We start from the raw sequence: 12710 nt of genomic DNA on the forward strand, positions 1-12710 counted from the left end.
TTTTAAAAATTTATTTTGGGAGAGAGAGCATGAGCAGAGTAGATAGGGGCAGAGAGAGAGGGAGAGAGAGAATCCCAAGCAGGCTCTGCACTGTCAGTGTAGAGCCCAATGTAGGGCTTGATCTCATGAACGGTGAGATCATGGTATGATCCGAAATCAGGAGTTGGATGCTTAACCGATTGAGCCACCCAGGCGCTCCTATGTAAGATTTTCTTGATACTTCTAGAATAGATTATTGTGGGGGGCAAGGAATTTATCCTCAAGGAGTCACTTCCTTATGTTGGTTCTATATCACCTGTGGTTCAGCATAGAATTTCTAAACTCCCAACATCTTTCAAGATCAATGATCTCTTGAACAATATCAATGACTGACAGGAGCACCTCAAGTCCTACAGGCTGCATGTGGAGTGAGTCAGAAGGATGTGAGGTGACCAAGGACATGGCCCATGACAATTTGCTGGGCATTCCTCAATCCTAGCATGCGGAGGGGAGAGCACAGGCAGTCTCTGTGAAGCAGAACCGGGAATAGCCTGTGGAGAAGGAGGTGGAATGAAGTTTTCTTGATTGCAAACTTGACTTTGAGGACACGGTTGCCTGTAAATTTGTCTTACCTGAATAAAGGAAGTTCTACCACAAAGTGGGTAGAATTGTGTCCCCCAAAGATTGATTTAAGTCCTTATCACTGGTACCTGTGAATGTACTCTTCTTGGGAAACAGGGTCTTTGCAAATGTAATCAAGTTAAGATGAGGTCATACTGGGTTAGTGTGGGCCCTCATCCAATGACTGGTGTCCTTACAAGAAAGGGGACATTTAGACTCACACAGAAGACACAGGGAAGAACACTGTATGAAGTTGGAGGCGGAGATAAGTGATACCTCTATAAACCAAGGAACACTGAGGGTTGCTGGCAACCACTAGAAGTTGGGAGAGAGGCAGGAAACCTTTTTCCTGACAGCCTCCAGAATGAAGTGATGCTCCCAACACCTTGATTTTGGACCTCTGGTCTCCAGAATGAAGACAGGATAAATTCCTGTTGCTTAAGCCACCTGGTTTGTGATAATTTGTTATGGTAGCTCTAGGAAACTAATTCGCACCCCTAAATGAAAACAGACTTCTTTCTGTATCAATAGCAGTATGGACATCAATATCTATGTACCAGGATGATGGTGACCTTAGTTTTCTGGCTTTTAATAACATATTGAATCATTGTATATTACTGTATCACGTGTATTTAAAATGAGAACTGTTTATTTGTTTTCCTCTAATCATCATGTTCTCTTTCTCTGTTTTGTTTTGTCTTTGGTTTTAGACTATCGTCAATTTCAGGATGGATTCTCTGGTTGCAGCAAACACCAAATTTGGCTTTGATCTTTTCCAGGAGATAAGCAAAGATGATCACCATAAAAACTTCTTCTTCTGTCCTCTGAGCCTCTCAGCTGCCCTTGGCATGGTCCGTTTGGGAGCCAGAAGTGACAGCGCACAGCAGATAGACCAGGTGAGGATCCCGTATCTCTAGGTCCACTCCCAGGGTCATACCCTAGTTCCTCCTTGGCAAGCCAAGCTGTTCCCGAGCCTGGGGCTTGAGTGGGGAGCCTGGTCTGCCTCAGAGCTTTCATTTACACCCTGCCTTGCATTCTCTTCAAGGCTCAATTAAACCTCTGCCTCCGGTATGACACTTCTCCAGCCTCCACAGTCTGATAGCCGTTCTTATTCATCTTCTCCGTTTCTGTCTGTCTGCATGTCTGTCCCACTTTCTCTCCATAGTTATCCATACCGATACTGCTAGCAATATATATATTTTTTTAATTTAGAGGAAGAGAGAGAGAGAGAGACACCACAAACCCGGAAGGGATAGAGAGAGAGGGAGAGACAGAATCCCAAGCACGCTCTGTGCCATCAGTGTAGAGCCCAATGTGGGGCTCGAACTCACAAATGATGAGATCGTAACCGGAGACCAAGTGCCCCACTGCTAGCAATATTTTTTAATGTTATGTACGCGTTTTCTTTCTTTCCATAAATAAATATTTAGTAAGCCCCAGTAACATATCTGGTGGCTAAAGATCATGGCATCCTCCTTGACTCCTCTCTTTCTCTCTCACTTGTCATCGAATTCCAACAGGCTTTCCTCTCTATACACAACCAGAACGCAGGCACTCCCCACTGTCTCCCTGAGGGCTGACCACCACCATCCCTTATGGATACAACTTCCTCATGGGCTTCCTTGTTTCTGCCAATGGTCTGTTCTCAACCCAGCTGCCAGAAGGATCCTTTGAAAACCTCAATCAGATCTTGTTTCTCATGTGCTCAAAACCCGGACTTCTGATTTCACTAATGATAGAGGCCGGAGTCCTTACAGTGGCCCATGAAGGTCTGGTACCTGAATCCAGACAACCAGGTGACTCCTCTCTCATCCTGTCCCTCCCCACTCCTCCAGCCACACTGTCATTCAGAGTCCTTGGGTAAGCCGTGCCTATTCATGTCTTAGGGCTTTTGCTCCATTCCCTTTGCCTGCTGGCTCTCCTCCCCCCACTCCCCCACCCCAGATAACTGATCTATAATTTGCTTTCTCCTTCAAGTCTTTGATCAGAGTTTACCTTCTCAACCAGGCCTACCTTGCTTGACTAGACCAGCAGTCTAATGCTGCAGACTGGCCCCCAACCCTGTAAAATTCCCTCTTACCTTAGCTACTTTCCCCCTACTTGGCACTTCTCATCTTCTAACATACTGCATACAGTAATCATTACTATGTGTATTACTTTTCATATGCTTCCCCCTCTAGAATATGATCTCCCAGATGGTGAAGATCTTTATCCTAGAACAGTACTTGGCTTATAGTAGCCATCCAATATAAATTTGTAGAGTGAATGAATGAAAGTGACAAGAACAACTGCCCAGATAAACTATACGCTCCTGAGGTGGGTCTTATAACTTCCCTGGATCTAGCATCCAACACAGAGGTTATATGGGAACCCAGGCCCATACGGAGAAGCTGAATTCTTGGATTAAGGTAGAATGTGTCTGAGCTCATCCTGCTTTATGCGTTTACTTTGATTTGGAATATTATGCCATCAGCAAAACTTAGCTTTAGAGTGTGGTTGGCACCCTCCACGTTCAGTTTCAGATGTTCTTTCTCCAGGCCCTTGGGTTTCACCCTGCTCAGCAAAAGTGTCCTGGGGAGGGCAAGGCATGCATTTGTCTCCTGCCTTTCTGCCCTGCTCTGGGTAACTTGTCTTTTGCTGTCCTCACTTGCTTGATTGGTTGGAAGGTCTAGATCAGTGCTAACAAAAATATAATTCAAATCCCATATATAATTTAAAAAGTTTTAATAGCCATACTAAGAAAGTAAAAAGAAATAGGTGCAACTAATTTTAATAATGTATTTGATTTTATTTAACCCGATGCATCCAAAATATTTTTTTTTTTTTTTTTTTTTTTTTTTTTAAGGAAAGAGGTAAGTTTTTTTTTTTTTTCAACGTTTTTTTTATTTATTTTGGGGACAGAGAGAGACAGAGCATGAATGTGGGAGGGGCAGAGAGAGAGGGAGACACAGAATCGGAAACAGGCTCCAGGCTCTGAGCCATCAGCCCAGAGCCTGACGCGGGGCTCGAACTCCCGGACTGCGAGATCGTGACCTGGCTGAAGTCGGACGCTTAACCGACTGCGCCACCCAGGCGCCCCTAAAATATCTTATCAACATGTAATGAATTAAAACTTTAAATGAGATCTTTTACTTTTTTTTTTTTCATGCTAAGTCTTCAAAAATCCAATGTGTATTTTACACTAACAGTCTGACTGGCTCAATAGCCACGTGTGGTTTCATGGATACCTCCAAATTTGTTTAGTTTGGTTACATTCATTCTTTTAAAAAATTTTTTTTAAATCTTTTAAAAGTTTATTTATTTATTTATTTTGAGCGAGAGATCAGGGGAGGGGCAGAGAGAGAAGGAGAGAGGGAGAGAATTCCAAGCAGGCTCCACACTGCCAGAGCAGAGCCCGATGTAGGGCTCAAACCCATGAACCTTGAGATCATGACCTGAGCTGAAATCAAGAGTTGGACACTTAACCAGCTGAATCACCCAGGCACCCCTCTTTTTTTTTTTTTTTTTTTTTGAAATTTTTGTTTATTTTGACAGAGAGACAGAGAGACAGAGAGCACGATTGGTGGGGAGGGGGTGGGAGGGCAGAGAGAGACTCCCAAGAGGGCTCTGTGCTCTCAGCCCAGAGCCTGACATGGGGCTCAAACTCATGAACTGTGAGATCATGACCTGAGCCAAAATCGAGAGTTGGATGCTTAACCGACTGAGCCACCTGGGTGCCCCTGGTTACTTTCACTCTTTTTTAAAAAAAATTTTTTTTTTCAACCTTTATTTATTTTGGGGACAGAGAGAGACAGAGCATGAACGGGGGAGGGGCAGAGAGAGAGGGAGACACAGAATCGGAAACAGGCTCCAGGCTCTGAGCCATCAGCCCAGATCCCGACGCGGGGCTCGAACTCACGGACCGCGAGATCGTGACCTGGCTGAAGTCGGACGCTCAACCGACTGCGCCACCCAGGCGCCCCCTACTTTCACTCTTAAATGCAGACCCAGGAGATAGCATGCAGTTTCCTTTCCTTCCATTCCACAGCCAAGTAAAACATCCACTATTCTTTAAACTATTGTTGTTTGACTACGTAATCATCGTCCCTGTGACACTGTAAAAATGTTGCTGAAGCTATTCAGACTTCCTGCTGTTCGTACTGTCTGAAAGACCCCGTAATCGCCATCATGCAGGTGCTACACTTCAATGAGTTTTCCCAGAGTGAAACAAAGGAACCTGATCCCTGTCTGAAAAGGAAAAACCCAGAAGAACTTGCTGATGGCTCTCTGGAGGGGCAGAAGGAAACAAGGGGGTCTCTGACTTTGCAGGTGAGCCACCACAGACCCCTTCCCCTCTTCTTCTGAACCACTCATTCTGGCTGTGCTATATTTGGCAATGGTTTCTTATTCCCAAACATTACGTTGTGGCCATCATCGTCAGCAACAATAGCAATAACCCCATATGACCTCCAGTTCCTTTCTGATTATGTATCTCAGATGTTGTTGGCTATCAGCCAGTTTTCTCAAGAGTAGGATCTGGTATCTTCTGCTCATGAGAAAGACAATTAGATCAGAACCCCATTACGCACCTAGTTGTACAGGCCACAGGTCCCCAGGATGGAGCATGGTTGAAGATGAAGGGTGGTAAGGGGCGTGGATCCGCTGTGGGAGTCTTACCCTCTTTCTCCACTTTTGCCTCTTGTGTTTCATGCTGAAATCTCCTGACACGCAAAGCTTTTACTGGTTGTCTCACAGCAGGAGTGGGAAAGATATTCTCCAGGTTATCCATCCTCATACCTTAGAAAGTTTAAGAAGAGGGTGGAGAGAAGATGGTCTCTTTCTTGTATCTTTTTGAATATAAAGAAAAGTAATGTGCACTGATCTCAAGTGTAGTGTGCACTGCTGAGTCCCCAGATGTATTGTTCCTGGATGACCTTGATACCAAGTGGGAGCCATGATCATCTCTTGGGACCACTTCCTGGCTTCTCTTCCTCTCAGATTGCTCCCCCACATGGTAACAAAGTGAAATGACGGCGTGCCTTAGTGGCATTTCATCCCCCTGACGAAACCACATTTTTTTCTTCTTTTGTTAGGCTGAGTCTTCCAATGACGAGAGTGGACTGCTCAGTTGCTACTTCGGGCAGCTTCTCTCCAAGTTAGACAGGATCAGAGTTGATTACACCCTAAGCATTGCCAACAGGCTTTACGGAGAGCAGGAATTCCCCATCTGTCCGGTGAGTTCGGTATGGCTGGTGATTAAAACTATCATATAGCATACTAATTAAAAAAAAATCAGTGAGTAGCTGGATTACTCATCTGCCATCTGGAACACAGTCCTCTCTGTCAGGAGGATGCGCCATGGACTGGTGGGCTGTCTGGGGCCCACCTCTTTCTCTCCCACACCTTCCATTGCCCTCCTCCCAGTTTTCAACTTGAGCAGTTTATGAGGCCAGTGCTGGTGGGCGGAAAGAGGGTCATGTAACTAATAGCTTTTGGAGCTTTTTGGTAATGGCCTTCCTTCTTGTGACTGTCTTTCCCCGTGAAGATGCCTAGTAGATACACTTGGTAGGTCCTCTTCCGGCCCCTCCCCAACCCCCACCAACACTTCTCTAAAATCACCTTTCATACCACGATCAGGACACCCCTCGATATAATTGTATGCACCTATCAGCAAAATGGTGTAGCCGAAGGAGACTGCATTTGGAGCCAAAAAGGTGCTTGGCTTGTCTCCCTGGCTAAGCAGTGTGTATGTAGAGCAACACGCCTCTGAGCCCTGGCTTCAATTTCCTCTGTCACCACTGGAAGGAGCCACAGACTTAGCAATAAACTTGAGGGGTGTGACCACAGGCAAATGTGTGGTACAGTTGGCTAGGCTGGCCTCGTAAGGGGGCAGGCTGAGCACACTTTAGCCAAAATAAGTATGTTTTCTTACAATGGAAATGAGATTTTATATACTGATTTTTCTTTTAAACTAGCTGTATTGAGGTATAAATTCACATATCATATAATCCACATATTAAAAATGTACACACCAGTGGTTTTGGTATATTACCTTATAACTTTTAAAAAATTGTGGTAAAATATAATATAAAAATTGCTATTTTAACCATTCTTAAAAAATATTTATTTTGAGAGAGAGAGAGAGAGAGAGAGCAGGAAGAGGCAGAGAGAGAGAGAGAGAGAGAGAGAGAGAGAATCTCAAGCATGCTCTGCACTGTCAGCACAGAGCCCCATGCGGGGTTCAAATTCACCAACCATGAGATCATGACCTGAGCCAAAATCAAGAATCAGATGTTTAACCGACTGAGCCATTCAGGCGTTCCTTAACCAGTTTTAAGTATACAATCCAGTAAACTTGATTACATTTACAATGTTGTGTAAGCATCACCTGATTTCCAAAATGCTTTTATCATCCCAGAAACTCTAACTAGTAAATAAGGTTTTAATTCTTAAAAATAGAGGAATGTTATATAGCTAAGTCTCTCAAGTTACTTGATATTCATGTCGCAACATCTCCACAAATGGGATGTCCAAGGTAAAGGGTATCTGGTAGGAAAGGCTTGTGCCCTTGTAACTGTGGACTGCTTCATGAACAAGCACTCTGTATCCTAAATTGTCACCACAATGAGTGAAATGCCACTGGCTAATTAAGAGTGGGGATAACTAGAGACGACACACATCCTGTTTAAATGACTGGGCACATCTCTCTCATTAGGCTTCTCCTGACTGCTTCACTCCTAACTGTTAGCACAGTTATCTGACTTCATTGCACTATTTCCCTTTATTTCAATTTAACAGGAATACTTAGATGGCGTGATTCAATTTTACCACACAACCATTGAAAGTGTTGATTTCCGGAAAGACACCGAAAAGTCCAGACAACAGATTAACTTTTGGGTTGAATCTCAGTGCCAAGGTAAGAAAGACCTAACACATTATGGCTGGTATTCCTTTCCATTTAAAAGGAGAAAAGTCAGCCTGGTTTCTCAGATGGCTAGTCTGTCAAGGCCAGATGCTCACAAACATGGGCCATGGGCCATGCTCACAAACAAAGCCTGTTTTGCAGGTGCAAAGAGTCAAATGCTTAGATGCTATGTTACTTACTGATGCTTCTTTTCTCCATCATAAAAGGTAAAATCTTTTCAGGCAAGCACATGCCAGCAGGATGTTAACTGTTTCCATTAAAAAAAAAGTTTAGTAGAAAGATTGTGAAGAGAATCTAGTTATTCAGAGGGAAATGGAAATGATAAAATCTCAATTTTTATCAATGCTTCACTAAGTACATAGGTGTTTTCTGGGTGAAGGGGGTTTAGAGCTAGTGATGAATAGTGAAACTATGGATTCAATGTAAAATGGAGTAAGTTTAAAAAAATTTTTTTTAAATGTTTATTTTTGAGAGAGAGAGAGACAGAGTGAGAGAGAGGGAAGGGCAGAGAGAGAGGGAGACACAGAATCAGAAGCAGGCTCCAGGCTCTGAGCTGTCAGCACAGAGCCCAAGGTGGGGCTGGAACTCACAAACCATGAGATCATGACCTGAGCTGAAGACTAACACTTAACCGACTGAGCCACCCTGGAATAAGCCCCTGGAATAAGGAGCCCCTGGAATAAGTTTTTAAAGTTTATTTATTTTGAAAGAGAGAGAGAGAGAGAGAGAGAGACAGAGAGAGACAGAGAGAGACAGAGAATCCCAAGCAGACTTTGCACTGTCAGCACTAAGCCCAAACCCAACCAACCGTGAGATCATGACCTGAGCCAAAATCAAGAGCCAGATGCTTAACTGACTGAGCCACCCAGGTGCCCCCAGAATAATTTTTTAATGTGAAAATCCCCTGTCCAGCCTTTTCTTGGGAGAAGAACCCAAACTCCAAAATTATTTCCCCTCACTTGGTCCACATGCCACAAAAATTCCCATTCCTTCAAGGTTCCACTCAGTTCCCAAGAGGAAAGTGTGTTCACTAAAAAAGTTCATATTAAGGCATGACTATCTACTTTTTCCTGGTTAGCCAACTCTTCTGGAATATTGTAAGTGTAGGTGATGTCAACGTAATATTATTACGGGGTTTAAGTGGAAGTCTTGCAGTAAAAAGCTCTACTCATCTTTAAGGACTCAGCATGCATTCAAATAACTGATGGTTTGGTACTTGGGAGGTGGAAAGGGATGGGCACTGAAAATGAATGATTGCTTGACAGCCTGGGATGTTACAGTCTGCCTCAGGGCTGTGCTACTGTGGAAGGAGCCTAGAGCCAGAAGGCCCCAGGACTGATCTCAGCTGACCTTGCTGATTTTTGGCTGTGTAGCCTCACCTCTTGCTGGCTGTGGTTTATTCCTCTATAAGAAGGGATAACAATACCCACTTCTCGTGGTTGACGTGGGATGGAATGAAACAGCACACTCAAAAGTCCCTATCAAATAGGTTTTATGTCCTGGTCTAGCACATTTACATGCATTTTTGTTTATATTTAAACATATACACTCTGCTGTGATGAGTGCTTAAGACAGGAAGTTTCCACAATAGTTCTGTTTCTCCAGGAGGTTATAATATAATCAGGTGGCAGGGTCTACTTTGAAAAGTAAATCATGGCATAGGATAGCTGATGGCAAGTTCCAACCACAATGATTCAGTGAATCGAAGCAGACTCAGTGCTTTAGAATGGGTCCCTCCTTGGGTTGAGTGACAGTTCCTTCCCTATAACTCCCACCCTCACCTCTGCCCCCTCTGGGACGATGAATGGTGTAGTTTTCTTGGGTTCGTTCTTGAATCAGACATGCTCTATCCTTGAGGATGTTAAGTGGCATTAAGAATAATCTGTCTATGTGAATCCCTCTGACACAATTCATATGCTGGATATTCTCTGGAACCTTTTTTTTTCTAAGGTAAAATCAAGGAACTCTTCAGCAAGGATACTATTAACAGCGCAACTGTGCTGGTTCTGGTGAATGCTGTTTACTTCAAGGCCAAATGGGAAAAATATTTTGACTGTGAAAACACAGTGGATGCACCTTTCTCTCTAAATGAGGTATGATATTAGAACACACAGTTTTCTATATATTCTGCTCATAATTGCCACTAAGAAATTATGATTTCAGTATGTACTCTCAACTTGAAAACTTCAGGTCTGTGGATTGCAGCATACAATATAATAAGAATATTTTGTTATTAGCAAAAATCAGTACCTGAAGTTGTTGAACATCTTGGTGCCAAGATGAGCATTTTCCACTCACTGCGCTGAGCATTTTCCACTCACTATTTCATTTGTTTCCCAAAAACGACATTATGAAAGTGGGTGTTATTATTTTTCTCATTCTAGGAGAAATGGGGGAGGGGGAAGAATGCAAGGGTTAAGTTACTTAGCTAAATTCATGCATTAGCATTCACATCTGTATTTGTCTCAAAAATCCACGTTCCAAGCTACCAGACTGTAGAATGGAGTAAAGGGAAGGATCAGACTCCAGCCTGTCACCTGTTAGCAGGCACTGTACATCCTCATCTGTAGACTGATGACCCCACATGTCCACAAGGTGTTTGGGATGGTGCCTTTCTGTCTGATGGAAGCCTATGGAACAAGTGTTGTTACTTAGCATTTAGATGGTTATCATTTAACCAAGGCTCCAACTGGGTGGGTCACGCAGGCCAGAAAGGGCAAGATGAGGCCAAGAGACTGGGTGGTGCAGGCAGGGAAGGTAGAAAGCTGGTGGGGCTTGTTTCCACTGGCTGGACTGTAGGTAGATGCCTGGATAGACAGTTTACCAACAGGTGGGCTTGGCAGCTGAAAAGCCTATTAAAACCAAGGGGAAAAAAGTGTTGGTAAAGGAAGGGCTGATTGATCAGTGGGCAGAAGACTGTTTAGGTTGGATCACTGGTGTGGCCCAGAGCCTCTGGTGAAGACCCTTCTCATCGTAATGGAGCCCTGTTTTCAGGGGTGATGGGGCCATGTGAGTCTGTGAGCTACTCTGGCAGTCCTGTGACTTGCCATCTTGTCCACTACAGAATGAAAAGAAGACCGTGAGGATGATGAATCAAAAGGGCCTATTTAGGATTGGCTTCATAGAGGAGCTGAAGGCACAGATCCTTGAAATAAGGTATACCAAGGGGGCGCTCAGCATGTTTGTCCTGCTGCCGGCTTTCTCTGAAGATAACTTGAAGGGCCTGGAAGAGGTAAGTCTTCACTTTCAAGTGTCTATGAAATATTTCACTGTAGATCTTTGGAGAGCGGCCCAAGTTACCATTTACTGTCCTGAGGAAGGATGGCACCTTGGCTCTCAGAGATACCAAAGAATATATAAGAATCTGAATTCGTGGAGATAGGTCTTCCTCTGGTGTTTAGAAAAGAACAAATACCAAAAAGGTTGGCTAAGACTTTCCTCTCCAATCTCATAGTCTTCTACAATCTCCGGACCTATGAATCCTTTTCTATGAATTACCTGACTTCTGGTCTCTTGCTCAGACTATTTTGCTATGGCTCACGGAACGACCCTTTAGCTGAACTCTGTTTTTGGGTGCATGTGCCTTGACAGAGAGGAGATACTGATACCAGAATAGATTGCTTGTGAGGTGGGGAAGCCTGGCTACATATTGTTCCATGTGGGAGAGAAGGAGACAGAGGGAGAGAGAAAGTGAGAGAGAAATACCTGGAGAGTGACTGCAATAATAGCCATTATTCAAAATTTATTGTGTGCCAGCACTATGTTAATTCCTTTACATACATTATCTTGTTCAGTCCTTGCAAGAGCCTAACGGCATTATTTCCGTTTTATAGAAGAGGGGTTTGAACTTCACAATGTCAAGGCTTGGCACCCAACGTGGTCAACTGAGCTTTGCTGGGCTTCGGCACCCAGACACCAGAGGACAGAAAGCTTAGTGTGGGGAAAGGTTAGGGAGGGAGCAAGGGCCTTCGACACCAGAGGACAAAGAACTCAAACTGTCTTGTGACTTCTAAAGAGGAAAGAGACTTGCTTGGAGGAATTTAAATGAAACAGGAGTATTTTGAGGCTTAGGAAAGAAACTCGAAGATTGCTACTGGCTGTTGAAATAGACTCAAGCCCTTGAAGTATTTGGGGCATCCTTTTCAGGCTTATAATCTGACCCTGAACATTATCTTCTCCCTCTTGTAGCTTGAAAGGAACATCACCCATGAAAAAATAATGGCCTGGAGCAGCTCGGAAAATATGTCAGAAAAACCAGTAGTCGTCTCCTTCCCACAGTTCACCCTAGAAGACAGCTACGATCTGAATTCTATTCTACAGGGCATGGGCATCACGGATATCTTCGAGGAAAGGAAGGCTGATCTTACTGGCATCTCTCCAAGTCCCAATTTGTACCTGTCAAAAGTTGTCCATAAAACCTTTCTGGAGGTGGATGAAAATGGCACCCAGGCAGTAGCCGCCAGTGGTGCTGCCAGCATGGAAAGGTCCATACCATCCTGGGTGACGTTTAATGCCAATCACCCTTTTCTCTTTTTCATCAGACACAACAAAACCCAAACCATTCTCTTCTATGGCAGGGTCTGCTCTCCTTGAAAGGAGCATGCTGTCTAGTGCCTGGGACCTGGAAGAAAATGGCAGAATAGTCTTCCCCTGGCGAAATGTGTGCATTTGTGTTCTTGCTAATATCCAAAGCTGATGGAATCCTATCACAGCTCCATGCTCCCTTCCTCCAGCCACTGGCTCGTGTGTGTCCTGATCCTTCTTTCACCCTGTAGCTGACTTTTAACTATGTGCATTAGTATCAAAGGCCCTTGCTCCCTCCCTAACCTTTCCCCATGCTAAGCTTTCAAGAATATAATTCACCCTCTGTCACGGGCAGGTCAACATAATGGGGATGGTACTGACTTTAAGTTCCCTACCTCATTATGAAGGAATTCTGAAAGTCCAAATCATTAGACCACTTCTAGGAGATGACAAACTCAGAAACCACTTTAACATGCGTGGCAAGAAGAAATATTTAAGTGGAATGTGTTTTGGAAGCTCAGCTCTATTTCTATGGCTATTAAAACCATGGCTGGTCGCTGGGCAAGATGCCCTGCCTCTTTCTTGTCCATCTTCTTCTACTGCCTGGAAGATGCCCTGTGAGGTGCTTCTCATCTGGCAGAAAGTGGGGCCTGGTGTGGATTTAAGTGGGAGCTCAAGACAT

The 12710-nt window shown here is 44.1% G+C and overlaps 1 protein-coding gene across 1 annotated transcript; it reads left to right on the forward strand.

Annotated features, from left to right (window-relative positions):
• Nucleotides 1-1328: 1328 nt before the first annotated feature.
• Nucleotides 1329-12097, forward strand: SERPINB12 (serpin family B member 12). Its single transcript, XM_047828364.1, has 7 exons — nucleotides 1329-1496; nucleotides 4774-4908; nucleotides 5673-5813; nucleotides 7378-7495; nucleotides 9455-9597; nucleotides 10569-10736; nucleotides 11693-12097. The coding sequence occupies exons 1-7, from the start codon at nucleotides 1329-1331 to the stop codon at nucleotides 12095-12097; spliced, it is 1278 nt and encodes a 425-aa protein (XP_047684320.1).
• Nucleotides 12098-12710: the final 613 nt, after the last annotated feature.

Source organism: Prionailurus viverrinus, chromosome D3 (genome assembly GCF_022837055.1).
Source record: "Prionailurus viverrinus isolate Anna chromosome D3, UM_Priviv_1.0, whole genome shotgun sequence".
Taxonomy (NCBI): domain Eukaryota; kingdom Metazoa; phylum Chordata; class Mammalia; order Carnivora; family Felidae; genus Prionailurus; species Prionailurus viverrinus.